General features: G+C 51.2%; 4 protein-coding genes and 1 non-coding gene across 5 annotated transcripts; 2 read left to right on the forward strand and 3 right to left on the reverse strand.

Moving 5' to 3' along the window:
- Positions 1–1,119: 1,119 nt before the first annotated feature.
- On the forward strand, positions 1,120–7,129 carry csmB (putative chitin synthase). Its single transcript, XM_073723002.1, has 4 exons — positions 1,120–1,833; positions 1,879–5,433; positions 5,481–6,766; positions 6,820–7,129. Exons 1-4 carry the CDS (start codon positions 1,547–1,549, stop codon positions 6,915–6,917), a joined length of 5,226 nt encoding a protein of 1,741 aa, XP_073588742.1. The 5' UTR covers positions 1,120–1,546; the 3' UTR covers positions 6,918–7,129.
- Positions 7,130–7,219: 90 nt separating this feature from the next.
- On the reverse strand, positions 7,220–7,882 carry BDW74DRAFT_173490 (uncharacterized protein; the record flags this gene model as incomplete). The annotated part of the gene is made up of 1 exon (XM_073727800.1): positions 7,220–7,882. The coding sequence occupies one exon, from the start codon at positions 7,880–7,882 to the stop codon at positions 7,220–7,222; it is 663 nt and encodes a 220-aa protein (XP_073588743.1).
- Positions 7,883–8,224: 342 nt separating this feature from the next.
- BDW74DRAFT_165279 (ATP-binding mismatch repair protein PMS1) lies at positions 8,225–13,519 on the reverse strand (the record flags this gene model as incomplete). Its single annotated transcript, XM_073726399.1, has 8 exons — positions 8,225–8,250; positions 8,343–11,099; positions 11,157–11,243; positions 11,304–11,400; positions 12,004–12,642; positions 12,688–13,276; positions 13,336–13,415; positions 13,469–13,519. The coding sequence occupies 8 exons, from the start codon at positions 13,517–13,519 to the stop codon at positions 8,225–8,227; spliced, it is 4,326 nt and encodes a 1,441-aa protein (XP_073588744.1).
- Positions 13,520–14,160: 641 nt separating this feature from the next.
- BDW74DRAFT_144247 (putative MFS transporter) lies at positions 14,161–16,954 on the forward strand. The gene is made up of 8 exons (XM_073723003.1): positions 14,161–14,592; positions 14,645–14,716; positions 14,766–14,898; positions 14,959–15,063; positions 15,112–15,742; positions 15,790–15,805; positions 15,851–15,968; positions 16,014–16,954. Exons 1-8 carry the CDS (start codon positions 14,512–14,514, stop codon positions 16,496–16,498), a joined length of 1,641 nt encoding a protein of 546 aa, XP_073588745.1. The 5' UTR covers positions 14,161–14,511; the 3' UTR covers positions 16,499–16,954.
- Positions 16,841–16,922, reverse strand: BDW74DRAFT_t37. The gene has a single exon. It is a non-coding gene; the product is annotated as a tRNA-Glu (tRNA).
- Positions 16,955–17,237: the final 283 nt, after the last annotated feature.

The raw sequence follows: 17,237 nt of genomic DNA on the forward strand, positions 1-17,237 counted from the left end.
ACACAGCCCTCAGGTGAGCAGAAAATTTAAAATCTAGTCTCAGATATGATACGGAGCTAGACCATATCGAAGAATGTGAGACGGATGACCGGTCCAATCGGCCATTCAATATTAGCGGCAATCATTCAGCGCCACGCAGGTTGAGGAACTGGAAAAGGGGCTCGCCTGCATTTCCCCTATTCTTTTGCTAGACGGACGCAGGATCGATATCGATGCAAGCACAGTGCTTGATGACGCGTTATAGACGTTTGTATGTCATGGCTGGATCAGCGTCAACCCCGGTTTTCCAGACAGGATTTGCCGTGGGTTTGAGGAGAATCGAGGGGAGGGACAAGCTCTGGAAGAAAGTGGGTGCCGATGATCAGACAATGGAGGAGCGATTTGATAAGAGACCGCTAGTAGTCAATTCTTTAACTGAAAAATACACTTAGCCTCAGCTTGAATTCTCCATTTACGATCAGCCAGCTAGAACCTTCGGTGGCTGTCCGGGTATAAATAACAACAGGCCGCCCACACGGCCACACGCCATTCCTGCTGAAGAGGAACTGTCATATGCTTCTGTTCTGGCTGTCTAAGATCTGGCATCTCGCGACCGAGCAGAGAGCATCAGCCGTGGCGATCTGACAGGATTGATTGGCGCAGGGTGAGACACGACCAGACCTCCGGAGAAGTCAGTGAGACACTGCTGTTATTTTAGGGTCTAGAGCCCCGCAGCGCTTCTCAAGCGATGATTCGCTAGCTTGCAGTTAATTCGAAATGCAAATACAGCTGCCCATGTGCTTCTGCTATACGAGAACGGCAAACAGCAAGGTACTCTCTGTACCTAAGTAGTGGGATAGAAGAGCTTGAATGCAAACCTTGTTACCGGATGGTTGTTATGTTAAACCTTGAATCCCGAGTCCAGTCCCTTGAACCCTTAAGGGACACTTAGTAAGAATCAATAAGGGACCATAAATTGGCCACTCGGATTCTTTCATTAGTCGATCATCGGCTGCTGTAGCTTGGAGACTAGTGTAATAGCGTCGTAATTGCAATACGGATGGGGTCGCTCAAACAACCTGAAGCAAAGCAACTCTCTCCGCTGCATCACAACCGATCGCTCTCTTCTTTTCTCACGTCTTCTGTCTCGCCTCTTTGTTTTGTCCCCCTACTCGATATTTGCTTCCTGTCTTTGCTGAGTTGCTTGTTCTGTCCTCGTACATTCTTGCTTCTAGTTCGACTAATCGCTCTATCTTTCTTAATAACTAATTTGTTGTTGACGACCTTCGTTCCCCAACATTCGCTTGAATATCCGCAGGACAACGAGCACTCGCCCCGATCGCAATCCATCGTTTCGAACCGCAAAAGCCCCGTCGTTGTCGAAGTTATCACCGGTTCGCATTTCTCGAACGACTGCCTGCAATTAAGTGACACGGTAGCGCTCAAGCATCTAACGCTCAATCACCCCATTCCATGCATTGATTCTCGACCGATAACACGCTCGCTTTACTGGGCATTTCCCGGGATACTTGGTCGATTACGCGGATCCTGAGATAAAGTTACCACAATGTCGAACCGTTTCTCCGTATATTCCACGCAGTCTGCTGGTCTGCCCGGTGGTCGACCACCGAACCAGATTTCAACAACAACATTATTGAACGCCCTTCACGCACACTACACCTCGGGCCAACCGTACCAACTGGACGCTGGGTCCAGCATAGTGGTCAACAACTGGCTTACTGCCGCTCAGACAGGGCCTGACGGTCACAATGGAGGCACGATAGACCGCGAATTAGCAGCAAGGGCATGGGAACACGCTCGACGAAGAGCAGAGGACGGATGTATCGTGCTCAGGTTTGTCTCTGCCCGAATGCCTCAACACAAGCTAATGCATTATAGCTCAACTCACCAGTCGACACCCTCCATCTTCGAGCCCTTCCTGTCCACACTTCCTCTCTCCACCCCCCGCGTCACTTATACGGCTTTATCTGCGCTAAATCCGTTTCTACGGGCTGTGACGGCCTTCAACCCTTCATACTCTCTTTACTCTGCTCTCTCCACCAACTTCACGTTCACACTAAAAGGCGACTTGGTTACGCTCACCTTGGCGCTGTCGACTTCGGGCATTAATGTGCACAAAGGCTTGCTTGACATTCCGACGGAGGCTGGATATCGCGCATTTGATGTGTTTTACTATCTATTGACGTCGTCCTCGACCACGGCGGAGCGGGAATTTTTGGCCCTGAAAGAACCCTCTGCGTACGCCTTGCTGAACAAGTCGGGAACATACGACCCACCTCGTTACATTCCCACGGCTGATGATGCCGCCGCTGCGGAAGACTTCAGGGCTGCTTTGAAAGCAATCGGGATCAAAGGAGCGTCTCTAAGGAATCTACTGTCTGTTCTCGCCGGTCTTCTAAAGCTCGGCAACACAGCTGGATTCCTCGTAGATGAGGAGGAGCTTGAAGAGACCTGCGAGGAAGTTGGGGACTTGCTCGGTGTAGACCCGGAAACTATTCTACACAAATGCGCTACCGACGAGCGTGAGCTTCTCATTTCTGGAATTTATGAGGCGCTGGTCGACTGGGTTATTGGCAAAGCCAACGACGCCATTGCCAGCGAGCTTCAAGAGCTGAGCGCCAGCGGATCTGGCGGACAGTGGAATGATGACGACACGGTCAGCATCTCCGTCGTTGATATTCCCCGCCCGGGCTTTGGAAGAGCTGTGGCCCTGCGGAATGTGTTTGACGATAACCTTGGTATCAATGCAGAGATGAAGGAGGATGGTGTTCCAGCGCCCCCAGTCGGGCAAGCCGTTACGAGTGAAATGACAGCTGCAGTGGAACAGTTTGCACCCGATCTCGGAATCGGTACAGACCCTGCAAGAGATTATGAACTTGACAAGCGACAAGGTGTCTTGGAGAAGGTCGGAATTGATCTCGACGCAGATTCGTTTCTGCGGCAAATCTTAATTCCAGTGGAGAGCCAAGGGATTGCTATTGGGAAGAAGGGGCGGTTCGATCTTGCCAGCACTCTCGGTAGCAGCAGAGTTTGGCACCACATTTCCATCCACCCCAGCGATGATCTGCCCGAGACACTAAATGCATCCGCGCCCACGTCTGCGTGGACAGCCAGTGTTGTATCTCGCCAAATTCGTGAATGGCGACTTGCTGAATGGGCAAATCGCCGTCTGAAGCAGTTTGATTTTACGGCCGACTTCGACGTCGACGAGTTTGTTAGCCGCTATGCTCGGCTAGGCTGCGCCGAAGGTAGGGACGGGGTGGAAAGTTGGTTGATGGAGCGAGGGTGGACGAACGGCGATGCATTTGTCGGTCACCAGCGTATATGGATGAGAGAAAATGCATGGTGGGAAGCCGAGACTATGATTGATCTCAAGGCGGATGAACCGCCGTCACAGCACTCGTACAACTTCAGCAACAGCATGCTTGACCCCCACTACGTGAGCACGCCGATGGCGGAATCGGCGAGCCTACTCGGCGCCAGCCAAAATACTTTCCCTCAGCGACAGAGCGCAATGGCACCCAGCATCATGGCCAAGTCTATCGCGCCGAGCGTACCTGCTAACGTGAACATGGCCGGTGACTACGGTCTGGGCAACAAGGGTGATGATAAGAAGTGGGACAATGTGTACTACGATGGAGACGCTGAAGGAGGAGATCGCAAGCATCTCGAAAAGGACGAAGTCACCTTTGGACGTCGCGCTTGGACTGCCTTTGTCTGGGCGCTTACCTTCTGGATACCATCATTCGTTCTGCGTTACGTTGGACGGATGAAGCGCCCGGATGTGCGGATGGCCTGGCGAGAAAAGCTTGTCTTGGTCCTTTTGATTCTCCTCTTCAACGGCGTCGTTTGCTTCTATATCATTGCTTTTGGTGATCTCCTTTGCCCGGGCAAGGACAAGGTCTGGAATGAGAAGGAAGTTGGTTGGCATACGACAACCAACAACTTCTATGTCAGTATCCATGGGTATGTCTATGATATAAGCAAGTTCGCCAAAGTTACGCACGGCACCACAACCTCAGAAGCGACTCCTTCGGATATGAAAGAATTAGCGGGCGAAATACTAGACGCTTATTTCCCGCCTCCATTGACTCGGATGTGCGGCAACTACGTTGATGATCTGTCAATCAGCCTGCAGAACAATGACACCACTGCCACGAATGACCACCCACTCGCTGTTCATAAGTCCGGTCCTCGCGACCAACCCGACACAACTACCGCGATGCACAACATCACATGGTACGAACAGGACTTTCTACCGACGATCAATGATTACTACAAGGGAAAGCTTGTTTGGTCGAAGAGCACTGTCAAGAAGCAAGCAGAGGTTAGCCAACGGCAATGGGTCATTGCTCACAGCAAAATCTACGATCTCACGGATTACTTCTACACGCTAGAGCAGATGAACTCGCAAGATTCGTACGACTGGCTCCCCTCTGCCATCACGGAATTGGTCAAGAAGCATCCTGGCGAGGATGTTTCGGATCAATGGCCGCTTGAATCGTCTCCTTTCCGCGAAGCCCAGTCCTGCCTGGATTACGTGTTCTACAAGGGCGATACCGACTTCCGCGATGGTGCCAGATGCACGGTCAACAACTGGATTTTACTGGCGTTCACGATTCTTATTTGTGCAGTCGTTCTAGTCAAATTCCTTGCCGCTCTTCAGCTTGGTACGAAGCGTCGTCCAGCGCCTCAGGACAAATTCGTCATTTGCATGGTTCCTGCGTATACCGAAGGCGAGGACTCCCTTCGGAAGGGTCTTGACTCGCTCACTGCTCTTCAGTACGATAACAAGAGGAAGCTGATATTTGTGATTTGCGACGGCATGATTGTCGGTGGTGGTAACGACCGGCCGACGCCGAAGATCGTCCTGGATATTCTCGGAGTCGATCCCAAGATCGATCCTCCTGCATTACCCGTAAAGTCAATCGGGCAAGGCAACGAACAGCTAAACTATGGCAAAGTGTACTCTGGCTTGTACGAATACGAAGGCAACGTCGTGCCATACGTCGTCGTCGTCAAGGTCGGCAAGGAGTCCGAGCAGAACAAATCGAAACCCGGTAACAGGGGTAAACGAGACTCGCAGGTTCTTCTTCTCAACTTCCTCAGCCGCGTACACCACCGTGCGCCAATGTCTCCTCTTGAACTGGAGGTTTTCCACCAGATCAACAATGTCATTGGTGTCGACCCGGAACTCTATGAGTACTGTCTGATGGTGGACGCGGATACAAGTGTGCGCGAGGACTCCCTTAACCGCCTTGTGGCTGCTTGCGCCAACGATGCTCGAATTGCTGGAATTTGCGGTGAGACTAGTCTTCAAAACGAGGAGCGAAGTTGGTGGACGATGATTCAGGTTTATGAATACTTCATTTCCCATCACTTGGCCAAGGCTTTCGAGTCTCTGTTTGGCAGCGTTACGTGTCTTCCTGGATGGTAAGTCGAACGTCATACTTTTTGCAAAATGATACTGACTGCTGCAGTTTCTGTATGTATCGACTGCGCACGGCAGACCGAGGTCGTCCTTTGATCGTCTCAGAGAAGCTCATTGAGGAATATGCGGACATCAATGTTGATACGCTTCACAAGAAGAATCTGCTATCCTTGGGTGAAGATCGATACCTCACCACTCTAATGACCAAGCACTTCCCCACAATGTCGTACAAATTCATTCCGGATGCCTACGCTAGTACGGCAGCGCCTGAGACGTGGTCAGTCCTTCTGTCGCAGCGACGTCGGTGGATCAACTCCACGGTTCACAACCTGGTTGAATTGGCGGCCTTGAAGGATCTTTGCGGATTCTGTTGTTTTAGTATGCGTTTCGTTGTTATGGTTGACCTCTTGGGAACAATCATCCTTCCAGCTACCTGTGTCTACCTTGGATACTTGATCTACCGCGTTGCCAGCAATACTGGACCCTTCCCGATGATCTCCATCATCATGTTGGCTGGTATCTACGGTCTTCAAGCGATCATCTTCATTCTTAAACGTCAGTGGCAGCACATCGGATGGATGATTATCTATCTCTGTGCGTACCCCATCTACAGTTTCGTCCTTCCAATGTATTCCTTCTGGAAGCAGGACGACTTCAGTTGGGGTAACACTCGTGTCGTCATCGAGGAGAAGGGCTCCAAGCGGATTGTCGCGGTGGACGACGACCAATTCGACCCTCGCAGCATCCCTCTCCAGCGCTGGGACGACTATGCCCTGGCCAACAACCTTCCCGGACGCCGAGGTGACTACGCAGTCGCCGGTCAAGAGAAGGGTTTCTACAGCGGCCGCTACATGGACGACACTGCCCTGGAAATGGACGACATGCACTCGCAGTACTCTTCTGTCAAGCCCGCATCAACAATTCTTACTGGCTTCCCCGGTCAAGGCCGCCATTCGTACATGCCGCCGCAATCCCCGGCTCCGTTTGGCGCAAACATCCCCGGTAACCGCAACTCGCACATGTCCACCTTTTCCCGGTACACGGACCAGCCTCTCCAAGGTAGCAGCCATCTGCAAGCACGCCACATGTCTATGGGCAACCTGAGCCAGTTGGAGCACAGTGGCATGACCAGTCGACACAGTGTAGGAATGGTCGGTCAAAGCACTGACAACCTGCTTCGTCCCAACTCTCGAAGCCCCGTAGGGTTCGGCTCACGGCCTGCTAGCGCATTCGATTTCCGGGCGGGCATGAACGGTCCTGATGAGGGTGCCATCACTGAGGCTATCCGTAGCTGTCTTGCAGAGGTCGATCTCGACACTGTTACCAAAAAGCAGGGTAAGCATTTCTTGTTCTTCATTTCTTGCTAGAATTAAGCTAACGTATAATAGTTCGCGCATTCGTTGAGCAACGACTCCAGACGACGCTTGTTGGTGACAAGCGGGCGTTCCTCGACCGCCAAATCGATAACGAGTTGGCGAATATGTGATATTCCGCAACCTGATATTCTTTTATAAATATGGATTTCGACGCAAATAGGCAAGCAAGCACGGCATACATGGCACGGCGTTTGGGATTTTGTTCTATTCTACATGTATCTTGAACTGTATTTATCAGCGAGCAAGTACTTCTACCTCTGCAGGGCAATGCTAATACTCACACGCCCATATAATCTCAGGGCATATGCAAGGCTCAAATTTGGCATTATTCATTCATCATTTTCCATTCTAATCGTAAATCGTGTCTCGTAAGGTGCGATGCATACCATAAATAAACCAGAATAGAGCAGAATCACCAAAACCAAGAAAACCACCCCTTCCTCTCCGCAGCCGTCTGCTTCCCCTTTTTCTTGTCTTTCCCATCATCCGCCCCATCGACTCTGTAAGCCTTCCCATTGCCATTGACGTTCATAACCACATCCCCATTCCCACCAATCCTCCTCCCCTCCACTCGTTCCTCCTCCATCCGGACATCCCCATCCCCATCGCTCCCCCCCAACCTCCGACTCTCCAAATCCGAATCCGACCCCGAAGCCCCCTCCCCAAACTCCCGATCCTCATCCTCCCTCTCCAAAGCCCCCACAACCTCCTCAATAACCAAAAGATCCCGCTCCAGCATCTCCGCCCAATTCTGCACGTCGCCAATCTCCTTCAGCGCATTGCGCCCCTCATCCGCGACCTTCTCCCACGCGTCGTTCTGTTTACGCAGGGACTCGGTGTGTTTCACCAGCTGCGTTTCTTGCTTTTGGAGCGCGGCGGAATTGGAATGGAGGTTTTGGGCGCGGTGCACGAGCGCTGTTGTATAGTTTGCGCCCAGGCTGTGTAGGGAGGCGGTGAAGGCTGATGTTGCGAGTTTTTGGGGGTCGGATTCGTCTTCGTTTGGTTGCGTTGCGGTTGGGTGCGAGGGGTTGGTGGTGGTGGGTTCTGCGGGGGAGGGGTGTTGGTGGGTTGACATTTTGTTTTGTTGCGCGGTGGCTGGTAGGTTGGTGATAGATTGAATAGGGCGACGGTTAGGGTGTGAGAGATAGTAGGCAAGGATAAGAAGCGAGAATTGAAGATTGAAACCGGCGGTGTCCGGCTGGTTATATGCAGCTGGAGTGTGATGGTGAGGAGAAAGGAAGGTTAAATGCACTGTTACACGATGCGATGGACGAACACATGACTGACGGGTTGGCTGGCTGGGTTGGCGAGGCTGCATGAGGATGGGTCTATAGTCAACTCTGATTATGTACAGGGTAGAGTGGACAGTATCAGCCGTATATAGCAGATATTTGAAGAATCAGTAGGTCCGTCTTATCTAGGTATATCTATCCACCAAAACACCTATTTAGAGATTGTCATATACGTATGCTTTTACTCTTCCATCTCCTCAGCCATATCTTTCACATACTCCCTCCATAGATCCAGATCGCTACCTGGTAAACTCTCCTCGCCAGCACCAGCTCGATCATTCCCATACTCATACTCATCCCACCCCACCCAATGCCCCAACCCAGCAAGATGGCGCATGGTCGGCCGCCCATGCGGACAATTCCACGGCTTGTCAATAGCCCCCATATCCTTAACCACGCGCTCCATCTGCCTGTGCGTAAGTGTCTTTCCAATCATGATACTCGAGCGGCATGCGCGCATCGCAAACATCTTGCGAACTCTGCTAGGCCGGGGAATATCGACGCTTGTATTCGTGTTATGTGACGTGGAAGTCTCCGAAAGAATGGCGATAAGCTCTTCCAGATCCTTGAGATCGAAAGTGACTTCTTTAGATAGCGGTAGTGAAAGAAGACTGCACCGTCGGCCGATCGGCTCATCGCCTGAGTCGTCGACATCTACGACAAAGCCGTTCTTCTCCAAGATGACCTGATTCTCAATGACGATTTCTTCTTCAACGGCGGTGAGATCGAGGCGTTTTGGGTGGACAAGGCGCTGGTTCTGAACGGTGGTCGTGGATTGCAGGCGCTCGAAGTTGATCTTTTCGTCAGAGGCGTGCTGGTCGATTATAAATAGCTCATCTTTGTGTCCTTTAGATCGTGAGGCAAGGATGAAGCCTAGGTTGAACTGGCCGAGGATGCGCATGCGCGCGAAGTCATCTTTGAAGATTGTCAAGGAGAGGCGTTCTTCCGGTGCTACTTGGGAGAAACTAGGTTCGTCGGGCTCGACTTGAGAGGATGCGATGTTGCGTTTGCTGCGAGTGGTCGATAGCTGCGTTGCCTGTGTTTGTATTCTGGGGAAGGACCCGTTGAGTGTTGTTTCAAGGTGCACGGTTGAATCGCGATGGCTGACGCCTTTATTCAGCTTGTTTGCTCGAGTAGCACTGTTGGCCTGGGTGGCTTTCTCTGCTTCCTGAATGAGCCGCTGAACTTCGGCGTCTTCGCGTCTCTTTTTCTCTTCGTCGTTCATGCCCGCGTCAGGCGGCTCCGGCTCAGTATGGATGCGCTCATCAGGCTGGCTGGCATTATCGTCTGACGGTGCAAATGACTCAGCATCATCCGTCTCTTCCTCGACTGCGTCTTGTGTGCCTTCGATGTCTTCCTCTTCTGCTTCTGCCTCTACCTCACCTCGGCCAGAAACACTCACAGTTTCTTCGTCCTGAATTTCTTCCTCGTCGTCCTCGATAGGCTCATGCTCCTCCTCTTCACCATCGTGGACGGACATCTGCGACCCCGGGGCAGCAAAACCTTGTATACGACCAAATATGCTGGGGCGAGAAGGGGTATGAATTCGTCGTTTCCTCGCCGGAGAAGGAGTCGTATCGCCAATGTCTCTCTTCCTAGGCACACCACTTCCTACCATTGTCGTGACTGTCTTGTTGCCAATAGTGATGGTTGCCATCTCAGGCGGTACACGCCTCGGTCTCATGCGGTCAAATGCATTCTGTACGGCGTTAGGCATCTCAAAGTCTGATGTAGGTTCATGGTCTTGGGATGATTGCGTATAATCCTCGACGCCCTGTATTCCTGGTTCTGGTTGGGACGGGCCCTGTGTCTGGCTGACGAAAAGCTCCTCGTCGGAGTTGCTGTCTTCGGCTACGCCTTGGGTAGCTTGTACTGGCGCAGACAGGGTACGTGAAAGAGATGAGACAGGCGGATGTTGTTTGCTTGGTGTTGTGCTAGGTAATGGTGCGTCTAGCTGGGAATCACGAGCCTTGATATCTCCAAGAAGGCTCTTCATCCTCTCTTGCGGATTCGTTTGATTCGCTCTTTTTTCATCACCTTCCTCGCCATCTGATGATTCTTGCTCCGTAGCTCTGACAACCCTTGTAGTTTCCGGCAGCGACCGCTGTCTAGCGAGCGGCAACTTCCCGAGAACCTGTGACTGGGGCACAGTCTGATCCGCCGATTCAAACATTGTCTGAAGATTCTCCTTCAAAGACTCAATCAGTGCTCCTGCATCGTGCAACAAAATCGTCCGTTTGTCCGGCGACACATTAACATCATAGGCATTCGTATCCATATGGAAGTCCGCAAATACAAACGGCGACTGAGCCACATTAAATGATTTGTAGACTTCATTGAAGGCCTTTGCAATCTGCGGCAACGCACAGGGGCGCGAATTGACGAAAAACATCTGCCGATCGGGCGTCTGTCGTCCCTCTCCGAAAACAGGTCGCGAGATGTGTCCGCGCACCTGAATCCTGTTCATGTCTTTATCGCTGACGCCAACCATCCGTCTAGACGGCTCAAACTCTAACTCTAGATCGAGCGGTATCAGCGCAAGAAGTGTCTTTGCCCCGTAGACGTTCGCGATATTCTCCTTCGTCGTCTGGTTCCCGTTCGTCGTAAAGACCACCGCGGTCTTCTTAGCCTGTGTGTTCTTGACACTGAACCGCACTCCTGTGCTAATGCAGGCATATGCATGCAGCAGATTCAAGACTTTCCCATACTCCCGCTTAATGTTCTTTTCTAATTCTCGTCGCCGAACGGGCAGCTTCTTGAAGAGACCCTCGACGGAAGCCGTTGTGCCTTTTTGCCCTGCGACTACCTGTGTCTTCTTCAACTTCCCTGACTGTTCGAACTCGAGACGGGTCGCGCGCGGGGCTTGGTTGGCTTGGGCGGTGGTGATGCGGAACTCCGAGAGCGCGCATAGTGATGATAAGGCTTCGCCGCGGAAACCAAATGTCTGGAGGCGGAGGAGGTCGTCGTAAGAGGAGAGCTTGGATGTATAGTGTTTTAAGGCTGCAGGTGAAGTTCTGTTAGCTGCGATTTCCAGGCGGATTGTATCAAGCTCCATACCCACGTTATCGTAGTTCTCCGGGGCAATCCCGCTCCCATTGTCTTGTACCTCAATCAAATCAAGGCCGTTGTTGCGAAAGCGAACCTCTTCAGACATAGCATGTCAGATATTAAGATGATAGAAGAATGGCTAGTGTTCAAACTGACCGATTGATGTGGCGCTGGCATCGAGGCTGTTCTCGACAAGCTCCTTTATCACCGAGTTAAGGTCGACGATAACTTGGCCGGATTGGATTTGGTGGACCTGCGGCGCAGAATCTTGTTAGACCACAGAAGCATCTGAAGTAAAGAAATATTTACCGAGCGGGCCTCGATGGCCTTGATGGTTGCCATTGTTCCATTGTGAGTGAAGATGAAGAACAAAATCGAGTCGACGCGCAGCGCGTTCGTGCGGAGAACCAATTTAGATAAGATACGAGCCTCAAGCCACCCCAGCCTCTGCGATGCCGAAATTCTTATCACGCATTATACTCTGTAGCGATGCTGTCTGTCGGCTTTATAACAAAATAAAATTTTACTAGAAGGTAGCTGGGATCTATGGTGGGATCTTCGACTGCAATTTACTTTATATATTCGTCCTCAACGTTGTCATGCAGACGCCTCTCCACCTGGGTCCGCTCAGGAATGATGCATATATATATATAACAGGCAGATATCTAGATTGAACTTCCATAGCAAAAGAAACGTATCGTATACAGCAATCGATGCCAACGGCAATATGAACGCCAATAATAGAGATAATAAACGCATAACGCCCAAATGTATGAGGCAGCATCTAGTACATATCGAAACGGTCGGGGAGAAGGATTGGAGCTACCAGGGTCCACAAGTATATAGCGTAGCACACCCACGCGCTGATAATCTTCACCCAGCTAGCCCAGTAGGTCCGGCCCACTGGGGCAAAATCGTCAACAGACTCGGGATCTAAGTTCTGTGTCAAAAGGGTTGCGACCCAGGTCGTGGCCAGGAAGAAAATGATGTGGAAAAGAGAGTAGTTGTACTGAGTAGACCCCTTCTCGTCATCCTTCACGTCGTATTCATCCTCATCGTCACTTTCGTCCAGAGCGCTGGCTGGGAGACTGCCGCTAGCGACTGCCGCGCGGAGAGCCTCAGCACGCATCTCGCGGCGCGTTGAAGGTTGCTGGATCACAAGACCATGCTCGTTGTCGTCAGCGCCAAGCTCAATGTAGTTGTGGCCTTTGGAGCCCAGGGCAAAGCCTTGAGTAGCGGCTCGGGTGGTGGTGTAAGCGATGGTGGCCATAGTGACGATAGCTCCAAGAACGATAGTCGCAGTCCGAGTGCCCCGGGCGCGGATCAATGGGTTGCATTGACGATCGTCGGGTTCCATCGAGACAGCCGACAATGTCAGGTAGGTACAGTAAGCCGTTACCATGGCAGCTTGTGCCAACCCAGCGCGGGGGTTGTTTTCCTGGACTGCAGGCTGCACCGAGATGAATGAAACAATCAAAAAGACAACCAAGTTGATCTGTTTCATTAGCTTTGACCACAGGACGAGTAGGGAGCAACATACCGAGATAGCCGCCTGGTTCATGGAACATCCACTCTTGGCAAAGAAGACATACATCAGGACTGTCATCGCAATAGACGCAATGAACATGCCCATCGTAGAGCCAATAAGCAACCCTCTCCACATCCTCGAATCATGATCTTCAATTCTCTGCAAGCACAGCTCTGCCCATGTGTGCGCCAGGTCGACAAGAAGAATGAGACCCAAGAGCAAGAAGAGCATAGCGCAGAAGAAGGCAATATAGTGCCCATAGACGAAGAAGAACGACTCGGGAATAAAGAATGACATGACCACAAATAGCAACCAGAGCACGATCTTCGGGCCCCAAAAGCCATTCTGCAGAGCCGCTCGGTTGTCCTTCGACGACCTTACTCCGAGCAAGAACACGGCTAGGACCAGATGGAACAGCCCGAGACCGAAGTTGATCCGATGTACCGCAACCCAGCCGTAGCATTCCTTCCCGTCACATTTTATCTCCATGTAGTCCAGCGTGAGGTGTTGTAACTTCTTCAACGCCCATGGCGTGAGCATTATCCACGAAACGATCGAGTTGATTAGAAGGATAAAGGCGTATGCGATTCTCGTGGCCATACTAAACAGCCGCCGTCAGTAACCTAGCCGTATAGTCCAATCTGCGAGGGAATTGCATACCTGTTATTGAACTTGCCACACGCGCTGCATACAGCCGAGCATGTTGCAGCACCGCAACAGGAACCAACTGCCGTCAGTACCTAGAAACCGGTCAGTGCTCGATAACGGGGAGCGATTTCAAAGCACAACATACCGTGCCAGCACTTGGAAGTGCCAGCAGTGGCAAAGACAAAAGAGCCCCCATTTTTATCAATCTATGTTGCAGTCCTTTCCAGCAGGAGTGTATAGGGGTGACCGTGATCGCTTGTTTCGAGATTCAGAAGCCTGCGCCCCGATGCCCGTGATGCAACCGATTAGGCCGCCGCCTTCGTCATGTGCCATGTTCCGTAATAGCGTTGACCACGTGACCATGGGCTTTGACTTCGCCTTGACTCGGCAGCTCGGCGTTCTTACAACCAATCATCTCTGTAGTATTTGTTTTTCGTTCCTGATGGTTAAAGCCATTATCATTGCTAACTTGTGTAACGGTAACTGATGACTGTTGCACAGCGCGCTTGACGTGGCACAATTTGCTGCGCAGAGACTCAGATAACAGCTCTAGACTTTGGAGACATGATTACAGCTTCCATGGTATCTTGGACTTATAGTCTTACTTGTAGAAGACGGACAGCGGATGACCAGTAACTTTCCAAAGGCAGCTGAGGTGTTTGCGTGACTGGTATCACCAGACGGCCGAGGCTGCTACGAGACTCTGGAGTCTGGAGAATGGGGCTTGGCAGGGCTGGAAAGCTGGAACTCCCGAGCTCTCCTCGGCGGGGTCCAATCTCATCGGTTTCATCAGCGATAACGCGGCCTCGACTTATCTGCGGAGTGCGGACACTTTGCCTTTCCTTATCACCCCTTGGCTTCGTCAAGTCTGTCTGTCGCTTCCGTCTCTGCTCCATCAATTATTTTGATACTTGCTATCTAATTCATACCTATCAGCCAATTACTGTTCTGAATCCTATGCCAAACCCTGTCGTTCCCAACGTTGCTCGCTGATTGCGTGCTTGCTTCTCCAACATCCGTCCCGATAGCGGCTTTTCCATCCTCCGCACGCGAACTGCTGTCAAACTGTCACACAATCTTTGAACATCTTTTGGGGAACCTTAGCCTCTGCACGACCGATCGCAACCTTCCATATATGCCAAACTGAACGGTAGAAGCTCATCGGGGTAACGGTACCCAACCGACGAAATGACGGATACGGCACAGAAAACGAAGCGGATTGTCTCCGTTATCGCGGCGACACTGGTAGCTCTTGCTTGCGGTACAAATGTATGGCTCTGTTCCTGAATATCCGAGGCGGAAGATACTGAAGATTGAATAGTATGCGTACTCAGCATGGGCGCCGCAATTTGCGCAGAAGATGAAGCTTTCATCCACCCAAAGCAATTTAATAGTAAGCGGACACCCCGCTTGTACAAGGTCGCATATTCACAATCTTCTAGGGAGCTTCAGGTAATCTGGGAATGTATGCATGTGGTGTTCCAATGGGCCTTTTGACGGACAATCGCGGCCCCCGGCTCACTACTCTAATTGGAGCTGTAGCTCTTGGGCTAGGATACTTTCCCCTTCATCTAGGTACGACGGCACGCCTAGGCTTTGCTGGATTTGGAAGAACACATCGCTGACATATTGAAGCTTATAACGGTGGCGAAGGATCCATGGGTGTTTTCTTCTTGTCAGTCTTTTCCTTCCTGACTGGTTTCGGGAGCTGCTCTGCCTTTGGAGCCTCGATCAAGACCGGTACGTTCTCATAGTGCTTGACCTCAGAGCGCAGCTAAACACCAACAGCTGCTACGAACTTCCCTGAGCATCGTGGTACGGCAACGGCCTTTCCTCTCGCTGCGTTCGGATTGAGTGCTTTTTTCTGGTCGACAACGTCGGCTGTTCTGTTCCACAGTGATACTGGCCGGTTCCTTCTTTTGCTGGCTCTTGGGACTTCACTCATCAACCTTTGCTCAACCCCGTTTATGCGGCTCTTAGCCCCCGCTCCTGCTGCGCCATACATCTCGGTTTCTCGGCCGCGCTCTGTGGAATCGAGGCCGCTGCGCAGGCCCAAGTCCACTGAGCTACAATCCGATTTTGGAGACTCGGATGATGCAGGTATGCATAATTCTACTACTATATTCTCTCAGTCGGCGGTTCATTCGAGAACACACTCCGCCGCATCTCACTCCCACACCAACGGCAACGGCCCAGACTTCGATGAGCTGTCATCTCTGGTCTCCAAAACACCGTCGAGATCGTCCCAGGAGTTCTTCCATGAGCGCCCCGCAGAGGAGGATGACGATAGATTGTCTGATGTTACTCCGGACTCACATCATCCAGACATCAGAGGAATGGCAATGCTCCGTAAGATCGAGTTCTGGCAGCTTTTCCTGACCATGGCACTTCTTTCTGGCATTGGTCTGATGACTATTAAGTACGTTTCTTTTTCAATTCATTTAGCATCTGACTAACATCTTCCAGTAACATTGGCAATAGTGTAAGGGTGCTCCGTCTTGCTCTGTACGTTTATTGACTCTCCTAGGCCAAATCGCTCTGGGAGCACTACGATGACAGTGCGTCACCAAAGTTCATACAAGAACGACAAATCATGCACGTTTCCATCCTCTCTTTCGGCAACTTCGCTGGTCGTCTTTCCAGTGGTAAGTATACCCATATTGCCGAGTGACGGAGACTGACAGTCATAGGCATTGGCTCCGATATCCTTGTCAAGAAATTCAACATGTCGCGATTCTGGTGCCTCTTCATATCCTCGGCGGTCTTCACTCTTACCCAACTAGCAGGCGCATCGATCTCCAACCCGCACCAGCTGGCTATCGTTTCGGCCTTTACTGGCATCGCTTATGGTTTCCTTTTCGGCGTTTTCCCATCCCTAACTGCCCATACTTTCGGCATCAACGGTCTTTCACAGAACTTTGGTGTGATGACCATGGCTCCGGTATTAAGTGGTAACATATTCAACTTGTTTTACGGAGCCGTTTACGACCACCACTCTATTGTTGACCGCAACGGAGACCGAGACTGCCCGGACGGGCTCTCGTGCTACCAGTCCGCATACTACATGACCTTTTTCTCCGGAGTTGGCGGAATCATTGTCTGCTTGTGGAGCATTTGGCGCGACGGACGGCGTGCGCATGCGCATGCTAAGCTTGAGCATAATAGACTCGCATGATTGAACCCTTTGGAAAAAAAAAATTTTTTGGAAAATCGATACAGAATGGCAGAAGGCCTATCCTGCCAGCATCTCATACTGACCGCGGTGCAAACGCGGTACTTCTCATTCTTTCGACATATATTATCCGACCTAGACTTCAGCTTTTCTTTACATACCCCTTCTTTATACTTCCTTCAATGGAGATTTCCTTTTCATACCGCTTATTTTCACGTTGACAAGCACAACATCAACGCCTCTGTGACCCTTCCTGCTACCCATCCCACCTGCGAGGTTCCCGTTCGCGCGGTGTCCTGGTTGACAAAAAAACATTCCATCACAGTTATGATGGAGGAGAACTGCTTCCGACACGGGGAATCGAACCCCGAGCTGCTGTGCACTGTCATATGAGAGACAGCGATGTTAACCATTACACCATATCGGATCTCGTTGGCAAGTGGTTAAAATTTAGATAAGTATGGGGCTGTGAAGATTCTTTGGTGGGGGCGTGGATAGCTTCAAAATCACGTGATTGGATAGTGTAGGACTGGCCCGCAACCATGGTACACCCACTTCCGTGCCTTCCTTTCGAGTAATCTCAGTAGCCTGCGGTTTGCAACCATGGCCGAATAAAGTAAAATGGATGTGTATTGAGGTCTGACCTCATAAACCCTTTTACGCGGTAACGTCGTGGCTATTTAGTATTACTACTAGACGAGTCGGTTACGTCCTCGCATGGAGGCTACCTGAACAGTACAAC

The sequence above is a fragment of the Aspergillus multicolor genome (assembly GCF_047715735.1).
Source record: "Aspergillus multicolor strain CBS 133.54 unplaced genomic scaffold BDW74scaffold_2, whole genome shotgun sequence".
NCBI classification, from domain to species: Eukaryota; Fungi; Ascomycota; class Eurotiomycetes; order Eurotiales; family Aspergillaceae; genus Aspergillus; species Aspergillus multicolor.

Bases quoted from the DNA above. Each gene is read 5' to 3' on its own strand.
- csmB (XM_073723002.1), top strand. From the start codon at position 1,547: ATGTCGAACCGTTTCTCCGTATATTCCACGCAGTCTGCTGGTCTGCCC. The intron at 1,834-1,878 runs GTTTGTCTCTGC...AATGCATTATAG, and splicing joins GACGGATGTATCGTGCTCAG to CTCAACTCACCAGTCGACAC. The intron at 5,434-5,480 runs GTAAGTCGAACG...TGACTGCTGCAG, and splicing joins GTTACGTGTCTTCCTGGATG to TTTCTGTATGTATCGACTGC.
- BDW74DRAFT_144247 (XM_073723003.1), top strand. From the start codon at position 14,512: ATGACGGATACGGCACAGAAAACGAAGCGGATTGTCTCCGTTATCGCG. The intron at 14,593-14,644 runs GTATGGCTCTGT...AAGATTGAATAG, and splicing joins CTCTTGCTTGCGGTACAAAT to TATGCGTACTCAGCATGGGC. The intron at 14,717-14,765 runs GTAAGCGGACAC...ACAATCTTCTAG, and splicing joins CCACCCAAAGCAATTTAATA to GGAGCTTCAGGTAATCTGGG.